This window comes from Macrobrachium rosenbergii, chromosome 26 (assembly GCF_040412425.1).
Source record: "Macrobrachium rosenbergii isolate ZJJX-2024 chromosome 26, ASM4041242v1, whole genome shotgun sequence".
NCBI lineage: Eukaryota > Metazoa > Arthropoda > Malacostraca > Decapoda > Palaemonidae > Macrobrachium > Macrobrachium rosenbergii.
In genome coordinates, this window is record NC_089766.1 from 1,866,149 (window position 1) to 1,881,305 (window position 15,157).

General features: G+C 34.8%; 1 protein-coding gene and 1 long non-coding RNA gene across 2 annotated transcripts in view; one reads left to right on the plus strand and one right to left on the minus strand.

Annotated features, from left to right (window-relative positions):
- Positions 1–648, plus strand: part of LOC136852898 (uncharacterized) — an 88,175-nt gene extending 87,527 nt beyond the window's left edge. The window contains exon 5 of the long non-coding RNA XR_010857260.1: positions 583–648. This is a non-coding gene — a long non-coding RNA (uncharacterized lncRNA). The remainder of the gene's footprint in view (positions 1–582) is intronic.
- The window catches only part of LOC136852679 (multiple PDZ domain protein-like), a 1,083,224-nt gene that overhangs the window by 389,839 nt on the left and 678,228 nt on the right, over positions 1–15,157 (minus strand). The window contains 3 exon segments of the mRNA XM_067127591.1: positions 3,520–3,750; positions 5,884–6,123; positions 12,840–13,007. Coding sequence (XP_066983692.1) covers positions 3,520–3,750; positions 5,884–6,123; positions 12,840–13,007 — 639 coding nt within the window.

A 15,157-nucleotide genomic window follows, 5' to 3' on the forward strand; every position in this document is an offset into this window, starting at 1 on the left:
TACTTGGATCACTTACAGGAGAAAGTGCACTCCTTATATATATATATTTTATATCATTAATACTCATCATCTTGGGATTCTTCTTTGTCATTATCAAACCTCAGTCTCTGTAATTAAATGTACCAGTATATCAATCCCATTTATTCTGCCTGAGGTGGTGCAAACTTTGACCGTAAGGTGTCTGCAACAAAAATTCACTGACCTCAGCATTTCAAATTTTAAATCTGGCTGGTCCTGTTTCACTAAAAATCTTAAATCTTTATGATGCCACTTACAACTCTCATTCTTTATGATAAGTCTTTATGATGCCTGCATCATGAAAGAACATGGTACATTGAAACTGTGTCCTTTATAAAATATGCATTGTTTTCAATTAGCAAATGCTTCATAGAACCTTGGCCTACATATAATATAATAATTGTTTTGTACCTGTAACTGTAAGGGTGCCTTTAAATTCCAAGTAAAATATCTGTGCTATTAAAGATAGCTTTTGTTTACTTTCAGAGATTAACAATATTGTACAACACTACTGTATAAAGACATTGCTTCCATTTCCTAACTGTTATTCATTTTTCTTTTCAGGAAGTTGGATGAAGGGACTTCGTCTCTTTTCTTCTGCATATTCAAAATAAAATTTTTTTTGTCAAACGTGTTTTTTTTCATTTTCATCTCCTTGCATCATGCTGCCTTAGTTTGCAACTGACAATATTCACTGTCTCTTCCAACTGATCTGAAAAGTTGGTATATCCTTTACTTAACCACTAAAAGGTGCTCAGGGAACAATGGAGATCAAGAAGAAATAGTTTACAAATTTATTCTTCAACAGTGTATATATATAATCAGTTAAGCAACAATTTCTTACATTGCACAAACTTAAAAAAAAAAAAAAAAGAATTTCCAGTGTTCATAATCTACCTCATACTTCTATTATGACATGATTCTGCAGTTCTGCAATAACCAACTAGATCACACCCGAAATATAAGCCATTAAAATCTATAGTGGTCTCCCTCACTTTTACACAGTTTCATAAAAAGAGTTGAACCATTGAGAGATGGGCCAGCTGACCGCCTCTCGCAAAATCAAACAGAACACGTGAGATGAGAGTTCTTTTAAAAGACCAAACAATGTTGAGATTTCCCATTCACACGTACCAACATGGCATATAAACTGGAAACACTGATTTACAAAACAATCTGCATGATCCTCGTGGTAATCAAGACTTACCTTAGCATATGGTTCAAATAACATGCACATCAAAAAATACATTATTAAAATAGCTTGTATCAATATTTATGTTTTATATATATATCTGGGTATCTATAGAGATCCGTGTACTTTTCTCTCACAATTTCAGGTTATAACAGATCATGAGGGGTGGAAAATACAATCAAACGTGAGGGAAGGTGGAAAAAAAGGTGCTCAAATCTTTTCCTGAGGAAAACTGATGCCATACTAACACAATCCAAGTGTGCCTGGTGGCATCTGTGTCAATGAGTATGCTTAATTACATCTGTCATGCAAGAGAAATCACTCAACTCCACAACAGAAGACAGCGGCCTTATTGACCGTCAGAGCGACGAGACACAACTCGGAGGAGGTTAAAGCAAGCAAAATCTCTCCTAAAAAATCAATCCATAATTCTGTACCTAAATGTCAAATTTCATCATACAAACTCATATTTTCAAATAGACATGCCCTTTGAAAATGAACATGCAAATGGTCATTAGCAAAATATCTGTAATATAAATATATATATGTACAAATGCAACTATCAAATGTCCAGCACGATGGAAAAGGTTATGCACACGACTCCGCACTTCTGACACTTACCGTGACCCATGCAATGTAAGGAATGTGGTCACCTCAAACTTACAAAAGTATTCTCTCTGTGTAGCACCTCATGATAAAGTATTGAATACAAGACTATTTCCATATATATATGTACACTATATATATGAAGTCAAAACATATTAAAACCTTTCTTTTTTTTTTTTTGCAAATACAGTACACGTCTGCATATTTAAAATTCGAAAACCCTCTAAAGAGAAGACCGGTTCTATCTTCGGAGCGATTGAAACTTGGGAAACATCCCATAATGCTAACCAGTTAAAATTTCAGCATCTCAATTCTCTGTGTCTTCTAAGGCTAAAATCAAATGAGATCTGTGCCTAACACTAAATCATTGAGCTTAAAAGTTCCCTTGGGGAGACAATGGTTGTGACCTCCATCAAAATACTTTATACTCAAGCTCAAATCACAAGTTAACAAATGGATCCTGTAATGTAATCTTTGGTGCATTTTCAAGAGAAATTGATTTCAAGTTTCCAGAGTACAACATGAGATTTTGTTAAAACACTGAACTTCTAGATGAAAATCTGACAGTTATGAAAATGTGTCTTCCACCTATGAATAGTTTTTTTTACTGTTGAACAGCTACTTTTAAAACATGTTAATGTACGGAGCATCAAAGTGCAAACATAACATCTACGCACACATACTTTTCTAATCGTTTAGGCATAAATAATATACTGTAGTCTTCAATCTAAATGAAAAACGACTTAAAAATTAAAATGAACACTGCTATCAAGAGTACTAACCTCCATACTTTGTCAGTATTAAGTAAAATCGGTTACCTAAGCTATAGTGGCAGTTTGTCTTCAACATTACAAAAAGACAATACAAAACTAAAACCTTTCTCAGTCTGAACACCATACAGCATGTGAAATAACAGTAACATTAGTTAGCAAGCATCCCCAGCCCCAGCCTTGGTAAACAGACAATGGGCAAAGTAATCCACATGACACTTTTCTTCCTTGTTGCCAAAGCCACGAGAACAATACACTCTACAAACAACACCCTTGGGGTGCAAATGTCACCACTCTGTGTGGTAAACCTCATGCCTTAACTAAACTTCTACCCATTCCACAATGTAGTGCCAACATCCAGATACACTGTTCCTCAATGAAAACCTTAGACAGAACACAGACTATGCACAACTTTTGAAAACAGTGCATCAAATAGCCCCATGGTTTTACTTCTGTACAGAAAATAGACATTTACTCCATAATCATATTTTTGATCCTTAAGACTTAAAACCACTCTCTTTTCTTTTCCACTATATCCTTGTTAATCTGAGACCACAAAAAACATGAATGGAACTACAGTCTTACAGACAGCAATGGTAAACAAGAAGGTTATCAAAAGTCTAGGTTTCCTACATGTACAGCATCATGGGGAACAAGATTGTCTTGGAACACTCACCCTTTCAGGTGGCTCTATAAACTAAAACAGAAAAGACTAAACCAAGGAGAAATCACAAAGCTGAAGCAGACAAAAGTAAACATAAACTGACTTAAAATAAAAAAGCTGCGATTAACAAGGATACGCAAGGAAAGTTAGAAGCTCTCGGACTTGACGAGAGCCGAACTCCCCAGAGAGACCCCGAGCAAGGCCGGGTTCTCTGCCTCTGATTCCGAACTGTCATCATTCGTCACAACAGGATCAGTGGTGTTACTCACCTGACCAGTTGATTCAAGGACGCTGATGGGCTTGGCAACAGCTATTGAGACGAGCCCTTTGGGGGCTCCTTTGAGAGCTGCCACAGCTTGATCCAGAGTTGCATTTTCAAGGTTGGTTCCGTTGACGGCTACGAGGCGATCACCAGGTATTAACCGGCCATCCTTCTCGGCCACACCTCCGGGGACTAATGAGCGTATTACAATGACTGTCTCTTGAGGGTTGAGTGGATCCTGCAAAAGAAAATGAACCACATAAGTAGTCATTCTACACAACCTACTGCAAAAACTGCATACATTACTAAGTCATATGAATAAAAACACTAACATTGTTAGTAGCATAATTATAAACTATTCCAATTCAATTCTTTCATTAGAAAACAGAATGTGCTGCAAATATTCATAGATGATTACAACATAATGAGCAATGCGATGCTACATACTGGGTACAGTATGTAGTAATTTACATTTATTGTATTGCTTGCACTGTATCGTAACAGTTCTTTACATCTTGTTTACATGTGCCATTGGTCAATTATTTTGTTTTGTAGCTACTGCATTACTATTGCAATTTTATTCTACAACTCATATTTCCTGTTTCAAGCACCATACTGATTTCACCTGTAAAACCTCATCACGAACTACATTTAATCTGTATAATTTGCAGGGGAGATCTTACACCATTTGTAAATGCTGGCAGGAGTGCCTTCTAAAAAACACAGTGGATAAAGCAGGACAGAATTCTGAGCTCATGAACCAGCAGATATATGGAGACAAATTGTCTCCTTCTTAGGTAAGATATGATAGGTCCCCTTTTTTGCTATAGGTTTATATTCAAGGGTTGCCAAATCTAGTTCAAGAATGGGAGAGCAACCTATTGAGACAGCAACTCTCCTTGATGTGACATTAACCATCAAGTGTCTTTAGAAATGAACATCCTTCTGTATGAAATGAAACAAAATAAAGAGAGGGAAAATAGGAGTAAAATTAAATTGATAAATGAATACCAATTTGTAATTAGCAACTAGAAATAGAGAATTTCCAAAATCTACAGCATAGAAGGATATTACCTAAACCACTCTTAAGCATTTGAGCTTCATCATAACAGTTCCTCATTGGACTGGTTGGTATCGTTCTCGGCTAGCACTCTGCTGGGCCCACGTTCAATGCTCCGACCAGCCAATGAAGAATTAGAGAAATTTATTTCTGGTGATAGAAATTCATTTCTCGATATAATGTGGTTCGGATTCCACAATAAGCTGCACGTCCCGTTGCTCCAATTGATTCTTAGGCAGGCCTTTAGGCCAGGTCTAGGAGAGCTGTTAATCAGCTCAGTGGTCTTGGTTAAACTAAGGTACACTTTTTTCATCATAACAAATCCTAGGAGGACACTTCAATCATTTTAAACCATGGAAAACAAAAGATTTCCTGTGTGCATCACATCACATGGATTCTTGCAACGGATATCTGAAGTACCAGAGAATCTGACAATGAGACCTAACTTTGCTGGGACCCAGAAGACAAAAATTAAATGTAAAGATCTGCTGTGGCAACTTCAGAATGCAGCAGAACAGTGCTACACTGCTAATTCGCCCTTAGTTGCATGGAAGTTCCTTTTTTGGAGATATGATAATGCTGTACAGGATCATCTTGCAATCCAGGCTACTTTTGTACAACACAGAACCTGACCCCTCATCCACCTTAGGCTGGTTTCTTTATTGACTTTCTGTTAGGTTAACTCACTCAAGGATGTGAGCATTTGAATCAACATACAAGGTTGCTGGGCTATGTCCTCACTCTCCCTTGGAGTAGGAGTGCCTATAAGCATGAAAACTATGGGAAACATTCAAAGGCTACAATTCCTCAGCTAAAATTTCTGAAACACAGTACTAAAAAGAATATCCTAAAGAATGACACTGGCAGAGTAAATTATGGAATTTGTTTAGCTCCCATGATGGACTAGTTCTTTGTGAAGCAAATGTTGCATTTCATATAATCACACAACTGCCTTCTCTCTTCAAATGGTGTGGTTATGGCTGTCCTTTCACTGGTAAAATAAAAAATTTCATACAGTGATGAAGTTATGAGTAGCAACAGATGACCACTGATCACTGTGTTGTGACATTTTGCTCAATAAAGATGGGATGTTTGACAACAGCTGTAAGAACCAACTCCATTTCTCCCACAGCTGAATGGTAGGCTCAAGTAACCTGTTCCAATCAAATGTAGTGTCATGATTCAGAGGAACTGGTGCTTTCCTTTCATCCTCACTGGAATAGCAGTAAGTTTCTGTTATCTTCAAACTTAAGAGTGAGGCTAACTCAAAATTTTAGAAAGGGTTTTCCAAGAAAATTGTCATTTTCTCACCTGATAGTCTAAGATGGAGAAGCCAAGACCTCTGTCTCCTTTCATGAGTTCGATAACCTGTGACTCGGAACTCCACATGGCAAGGCCTGTCAGGGGTTCTAGGCTGCGGCTCTTCATCCGGTTGAAAGAGGTCTCGTTTGTTGCTGCAGTGGCTGACGAGGCTAGTGATCCGTCAGACTTGGCCTTTACAAGTCGTTCAGACCCAGGAATCAGATTTTGAAGGGAGCCACCCAAAATGTTCTGAAATAAGAATCCAGGAATTTGAGATTGATACAATTTATGCTTACAAAAATAATGGCGGATAAAGAATGTCTTGACTTGTAATAATGTGAAAGTGAAGAAATCTTTTCATATCAAAATATTATAAAGCTCACAAAGCCTATACAAAAATATACTTTACCAAACATGTGGCAAATGCACCCTATAGGATATATAATGTTTTCTTATTAATGACACAATGCTCTATTTTTCAATATGTAGGACATGAAGTTACTGTTTCTTAGCCACCTACATAGACATATGTGTTATCATTATGGTTAATTTTCGCACCAGTCATAATGACAAATAGATTACAATAGTCCTATTCCTAAGATCTTAGAAATTTCTTTTACAGATTAAGGCCTAAACCAACTAGGAGAACTAATACATATCTATATATAAACTATCTTCTATAATTTTGCTATTCTGCAGAAACTACAAAATACACAATTCTACACAAAATAATACTCCTATTTTAGTACACTAATGATACAAAGTTAATATGAAAAAAGTAAAAAAATTTAAAGGTTATTTTCTAATATGGAGCTTGCTTAATTACGTATGGCTAAACCGTTTAATGTTAACTCCCAAAATACTAGTTGCAGACTCGCTGAAATTGTTCACAAAACTAAACATTTTATCAAAAGTCATTACAAACAAAGTATTACTGTATGCGAATAATTACACCCTTTCCTAGCACAAAAATCATACACCAACTGTAAAAATATCCCACTCTTGTATCGACGAAAACCAGAGGCAAACCTATAAACCTTTTAATGACTTTTTCCATTATCCAAAACCTGCATCTCAAAACCAAAACACAATCTGCATCTATGAAGGCATCAAATGGCTCTAACCACAAAATCGCAAGAGCAATCCCAAGGCTGCAAAGCACAAGCAGTTCCTTAACGCAGCAACGCTTCAACTCAAAGAGGTTTGACAAACGCCAAACCACACAGACGGCACAGGAGTTGCACGAAACATGTCGCTTAAGAAGAAGGAATCAAAATTACCATGCAAAGCCTTATCGTTCTTTAGCAAGCATACTGAGGCATTTGTAATGCAAAATTAATCTCTAGTTCTCTTTGTGCATTTACCATTTCTTAATGACAGGCCATCTTAAGTTTTGTATTTGCAATATACTGAGTTTTACTCTCAGGTAAATTTCAATTAGCAAAAGTTGGCTGTCTTTGTGAAGGCAATTATGATTACGGAGGTTGTCAAAATCATGCTAAAAAGCACCTCAGAAAATCTGGGGTTATGGAAGAATGTTATTGTAAAAGCAGAATGAAGTTCTTTCTTGTTCAAGCTGGTTAAGCAGTTACAGTAGATAGTTTTAGAATCTACTGCTGTTTGTGGTGAAATCTTGAAAGTCCTGGTAATTTCAACTTGTCTAACTTTGATTCCAGTACTTTTTATACAAAATAACCTCATAAAACCTTATATAGTATACTGTAGTCATATATAAAGATTTAATTTAGATTTGTATATATAAGAAGAAAATAATTATTAGAAAAATTAATTTGTGATTATGTTAAAGTTTTGTACTTGAAATAATTTGAATAAATTTAATATCAAAACTTCAAGGCAAAGATTAGGTATCCCTGTGGTGCTTATTATAATAGTCATAATATGGCTGATTTGTAATCGCATTTTTGTGAAAAATGTGTAACTGTTAACCATATTGATGGCTGATTAAGCTATACAGTAATTGAACTTTTAACTTTGTTGCTGATTTATTTAATTACACCTTTAGATTTGTTAATGACTTACCATCATTAAATAATAAGGATATATTATTCATTGTTTACTTATAGACTCTAACCAGTTCTTGAAATATCCAAAACTAAGAGGGACCCACATAAAGTGGGTTCATTCTTAGACACTGAGATCACAGTTAAAAATACTACATTTTTACCTACAAGATAAGAAAACATAGCTTCTAATTTCTCCTCCTCTCATCACAAACATTTCTCTCAAAGAAAATAAATTTTGAATCATCAAAAAATCACTAATAAAACATGGGAATAGACTCTAAGAAATGTTGACTGTCTTGTAAAACCATCGACCAAAGCAACAAGCAAAAATATGAATAAGAACCAAGCTACCACTTCCTACTAAGCATTTAGAAGTTTAGGAATCAATGACATCCAAGCTGACCTTAGCAAAATCCTGAATCAAAACGATGTAACTTAATAATATAGCAACTTTATCATGACTACTCTTATGGGATGCAAAGAACTGTCCATTAAAAGACTGATATATTATCCTAGCCAAGACTTCTTGCATAAGATGGAAAGAACTGCCCCTTAAAAGTGGACTGATGTGAGCTGACAATGGAAAGCACATCATTAGGAAACATACGACAGAAACCTGTCACGAATCAAAATGGTTTTGGTCTTTCTCCGTACTCAAATACAGTACTGTATAGGTGAAAGTAATTAGAAAACAGCTCCTTGGCAAATCAAGATATATGGTGAAGATCTTAACTAACCTGAAGAGAAATTTCTGAATGCTATGCTATTTCAGTACATGAAAAAGGAAGCTATTTCGTCATAACAAAATACCTGTGAGTCCAATAATGAGGAAACTATTATGCCATACATAAAATTAAAAATGAACTGCCTATCACAAACTACTACCACTTCAGATTTCATATTCATACCTCACTTAAAAAGACACTTTGGACCTGGCTTAAGAAACTAGAAATTTGATGGTCAAGATACTTTTTAATAATACCACCAAAAAAGCATTTGCACATTTGTTATTTCCATTTAAACAAAAGTGAGTAAAAGAACTTGTGTTTTCCCTTAAAAATTTGATAAAAAAATTAATCGTATGTCTATACACAAAAAGACCCATTAAATTTACACTATGGCTAAGAGTACTTGACTGTTTTAATTCAAAATACTTTGTACACTGCATTCTTTCAGCAATAATATAAAACTTCCCTTGGCAGCAAGAAACAATATTTCCTTCACCTCAAAATAATTCTTCTTCTGTAATTATCATTTTGATTCTTTAATCCTAATAAAAGTCAATGTATGGCCTCTCAAAAATATGTACCAATATATGTCAACAGCTTAACCAGGCATGTATGTGTGTAATCATCCTTAGAAATTAATAACTAATTATGATAAATACTGTGTCACACCTATATGATCAAACAAACAAACTCGGGTCATGAAAAGTTAGAAATTTTAATTAAAAACATTATCTACTGTATTCAACTCATACCACACTACATCAGAAGCTTTTTTTTTATTAAACACTGTCTATATTATTTGCTTCTTCTCTGATTAAAACAGAAAACAAGGAGAGAGAGAAGATAAAAGTTAAATCAACCTAGATTTTAGTGAAACCAAACCAAGAAATTGAAAGAAAACATGCTCTGCCAAGCTTACCTACAAGTTAGTCAAGCACACGGCAACACTACATTCAGTCTTAGAAGAAACTCAGTGGGCTTAACTTATGAAGCTGGTATTATATTTTACATTGAAGCCTATGGTTTACTGAACTTATTCATGGCAAAAATTCACTCGGGCAACTATGTTTTAAGTTCTAGTTATTAATGTGCTTTTCTTAAATATTTTATAAAAAAAATTCCTTGAATTCTTTATTAAAAGGTACTATTGCAGTGGTTAAAAAACTGTACAAAATTGTTCAAAGATGTCAATTCACAAAACTGTCTTACTATGACAGAATAAGTATTGAACGTCAAAATTTAATTTTAATATAATTCAATTTTAAAACCCTTGGATATTTTGATAATTACCTCCATGACAGTAAACAGATGACTAAAATCTTATACAAAATGGAAAATGGCTAGCATTTAATGATTTGTCAAAAAGCTATAAGTAATATTGCAGTCTTAACAGACTTCACTCAAAGCAAAAAAGACATTCCAACCTGAGATTAAAGAATCGGATACGTGCAAAAGTTCAGTAAACAACACCACGGCTTACAGCTGCACTAACACAACAGAATACTCAAGGAACGTAGTTACGATATTCTAGCAACCTTGATACGTGTAAGGCCTCAAAACACAACTAAAGAAGCAGTTCACCAGCCAAATTCAGAGTCAAGAGGACCAAACGTTAAGCAGCAAACCACACAACAGCACAGTACAGGGTCACTGAAAAATGCCAAGATACTGTTAGCATCTGCGTAAAACTCATTCGGTTACAAAGCCAGATAATGAACATGACAGGAGAAAAAAAAAAACAGGCAACATTAGCCCACTCGTCAACCCACCGTGAGAAAAGCCAGCAATCAACGGGGCAATTCAGGGATAGACGGAGAGAGAGAGAAAGAGAAGGAGAGAGAAATACACAGATAAATAACGACAGAAATCAAATCAAATACTGAGGATTATTAAGTGTAAACATGACTCAAAGAAAAGCTATAGTAAAAGAGAGTAAACAAAAATTTATGACATGACATGCGAATGTATTACAGTACTCTGAAAAGTAAAATAAAAGTAATTGAGAGAGAATATTTAGAACAAAATTTTATAACCTTATATTTTATGGATAATATTTCACATTTACAAAAGACATTGACTTAAATTTACACTGTCTACCAAACACTACAAACATGCATGGAAAAAATAACAACTAAGGCATTCAAATGATTCTGTCAGATTAGCAATTAATGACTGTTAAAAGTGTTGCACAACCATAACACTCTGGCTCAGAAAATAAGAAGAGTACAACAAATGATTGAAAATAAAAGGCACCGCAAATAAAAATGTATGTTGAAATGGAAGAAAGGAATTACGATAATAACGTTAACACTGATGAGGAACACTGTTCAAGTGTTCGAAAGCCTTTGCTTGTTTATTTTACTTAGTACAATATAGTTTGTTATTTACTTGCTGATTTTTATTACACATATTATTTTTCACGAGATTGTGAATTTCTCAGCATTGAAATGAATGTTGTCAAGTAAATAAAACTTGGCTGTGTGAAGGAAACTTATCAAAGCTATTTTCCATTTGTCAAAAAATTTCTGCTTCAACATTTCATACCCTGTGACACTAAGTGCCTTCACGTTAATGGAATGATTAAATTCAAAGTAGACAGCTTTAAATATCATATTATTTTATGAATATGCTATAAATTAAGAGAAATAATATACCCTATCAACAGCCAAAAAGGCTAATACTATTCTACTATTGTCTTTCAATTATAATACTAATAAACATATATATTGTAGTGGAATTGAGAAAATTCATCATCAGCTCTAAACACAACCAAACGTTTAAGTCTCTGGGCTTCATAATATCTTTGCTTCACTCTAATTATGAGCAAAGAGCAAATATAACCAAGATAAAATAACCATTCTATCCCCTAATCATAGAAGCATAGCAAAAAAATCAACAAAATATAAAAAGATATGCTCATCTCTGCAATATTACTGGTAATTAAGTGAGAACAGAACATGACAGTGACTGTGGAAATAATATACATGTACAAACAATCCCAGAAATAAAATGTCAAAACACTAAAAAACATATTAATTAAAAGTTGGACGTATTAATGCACGTACACACAAACATTAACAAAACCATAAACACCAAATGCCATGGAGTAATTATTCTGAAATCTTCTATGGCCTAAACTATTTATCATAAAGACACACAGTACCTCTCTCATCTGTAAACAGATTGAAAAATAAAAATGTTTACACTGCCAATGAAGTTCTGCATATGGCAATAAACATTTGATTCCCTGACAATGAGATTTTCACTTATTATCAGCTGGGTAAAGCAAGGGGCTGACCAGGAATCTCGACGTTTTTTACGGACTCTATTACAGTAAGACAGACTGGTAACAGTACATTACTGTATATTTTAGTTTATTATTGAAGATACGAGTGATTTGATCCTGTGTGGGTACTGTATACATGGTATGGTCCAAAGGAGCCTACAACTGTACTCAGGTGGTGAACATTCTGAAAGTGATTCACTGAAGTGATTTTACTTTTCTGTGTGCAATACGTAAGCTTATTGCAGTACATTAAAGTTACCCTGTACTCTTTAAATAATTTATAATCTCACAAGCAATGACACATTTCTTATGTTAATGGCTGATAAAGCAAGGATTTCACAGCTCTAAGTGTTCTCCACTAACGTGCAAAAAAAAATATGACTTGAGAAGTCATTTTAAGATACATTGCTATTAAGAACATTTATCGACCGTACGTAGTACAGTACAATATAATTTTGAATGCTTACTATCAGCAGCCTTTTGTGATCCAGTTTCAAAGTAATTTTTCAGTACCTACAACTCACAAGACAGTAATAAGAGGACCTACATGATACATGTACCTCATATTTGGAATATGGCAGAAATAAATATAATCTTATTGTCTTATTCTTTCTTGTCTAGATGCTGCTTCCTATATGCGAGTACATCTCTTACACATCAATTTCCATTTGCAAATCCTGTCATTATAAAATCAATGAAGGCCTACCTTCAATACTTGTTTAATAGGTAATCACCCATGAAAGGGGCACTGTAAAGGCAGTTCATGGTACAAATTTATCCATCTCTGGTGTAGATCAAAGAGGTACTGTGGATGAGGGAACACAGAGAATGCAATGACCAGAAGCCTAAACACAAAAGGTTAAGAAACTCTGAGTTTGGACATTGTGAGAACATAAAGCAAGGAGACAAAATTAAGAGAATACCCACCCTAGCAGCAAACGTGTCTCTGTCAGCCGTTGGAGCGTCGATTGGATGTAATGGCGGAGGTGCCCCCGGAGCACGGCGCCCGCAAACTAAACGTACCGATCTTGGAAGTTCTTTCAGGATTCCTACAACCTCCACGTGGTTCAGTCCTAGTAACTTCTGCCCATTAACCTGTTGGTATCATAGTTTGTTAGTACATAAGTCACACAAATTTCCACATGATATAATATTAAAAACAATAAATCCATGCAGTTACATCATTTAAATAATGAACAAGGTAATTACTGATAAATACAGCATCTGCCCATGAGCTATGTTATGAATAATGTATAACTGGAACATTTAAGGCCATAACAGAGTTCAAAAAATAACTTAGGGCCCACTGACTAAAATAATGAATAACATATCAGTAAATGTATGAAAAATGGAGGTCCTATTTCTTATTTTTAGTCCTTGCAAGGGGATACCAGCTACAGTATGTCTTGTGTGACATACTGTAGACTGTACCAAATGTTCCTTTGCAATATCTCTCCAGCTACAGCTGTATTCATTCCTGCCTTTTACTTTTCATCAATTCTCCCTGGCCTCTTTCCACCTGGCTGTCCACTTTCTTTAACTTTCCTTTACAGTAGTCCAATTTTCAACTCTCAATATATGATCCTATTAGTCTAGAACTGTGCATTCTTACTGAGGCATGGTTAATCACATGAAATTCTCTGGTAACTGACTTTGAGTCAGCTAGCAACAGTTTTGCCCGTTGCTGCCTATCAGATTTTTGCAGTTTCAGGTTTTCATCTTTCCTGTGCTCTGTCTATTTTGCAATCTCCCTTCCTTCGTATGTTAGATTACAAATTACATTAAAGTTTTACTTCTACCAGTTCAGCACTACAACCTTGTCTTGTATCCATTGTGCAGACTACATACTGCATGTTTTTATTTGTCTTCAAATCTTCCTGGACTTTTCTTCGAGATTTCTCCTCTTGTTTACTTTTTCTCTTTACCAATGAAAATCAATCATTATATGAGACATCTTTTACACATACCTAAAACAGTTTGCTTTTTCTTATCATACAAAGCTAAACCTAACTAGACAATCATTAACTGGTATTTTTAAGGTGGCTAATATGCAAGATGAAGAAGTTTTGACCCAATATTTCTGACATGGTGCCTTTTCAGTCTTATACAGTACTGCATATGCTAATTCACAGGTACAGTACTATCTAACAAAAATAAAATTCACAAAGCTGATGTGAAGGAAATAACTCTTAAGACCTTTCTTCTATAATTAAATGTATTACTGTAAATCATATAAAAATATCTACAGAAATGTAAACTTTGCCATGTACACTTATTTACATGATTGCTGCAAAACAAATCACATGAAGCTTCATAGAAATTGTTTTTGCTTTCTCTCTTTGCACTGAAAAGGGGGTTTTGCTGCAATTTACGTGAAAGCACAGTTTAAGGACTCTTCAAGAAGACCTTAGGCATCAAAAGAATTAAATATAGATATAATGATTATATTTCATAGTATACATCCCTCTGTTAGAAGGCTAGGCCATCTATTTCCTTGGGACAGGACCTCAATTCCTCTTCTCCCTAGTAGTACCTCTTTCTTTTCATTTGGGGATGAGATTGAAATGGGGATTCTGCTGCCCTTCCCCTTGGCTTCTATACACACATATACGCACACACACACAAGCTAGAACTTAGAAAAGTTCTAATCAATGAAGAGAACCCCAAAAGTACATTCACTGAAAAAGGTCTTCCTTTGTAAGCCACCAATACCAACTAAATCATCAATATAAGAGAACTGCGTTTCTTATTCACTGATGATTAAATAATGAAATACACCATATATCTCCAGTATAAACTGCTGACCAGTTCTAACAAATATGCTAGTACCTGTATATGAGTGCACAAACGTTAATGAGGCATTTAAAACTTGTTGCAAATTTCAACCTCAACCAGATTCATGTAAACTGGTAGGAATCATACCTTTCCTCTCTTGTACATTGACTAGAATCAAGTCCTTTGTCAACTAAAACTTTTCAAGCTTCTGTAATTGTAATAAGTACAATCCATTATAAATTAAATTATGTTTCTAACATTCCACCTGTGACTGAGTTCAATTTCATTCCCAGATTATATTAACATTTCCAGATCTACTTTCCAAACGAGTACAGTAATCTCCAGTTCATAAAAATGCAAAGCACAGTACTGTATGCTGAAACCAGAGGCTTATATTCAGTATATCCAGCCTATAGTACTCAGCAATTAATTCAGCATTATATTTGCCTGTCATTTTGAGTCTTACATTA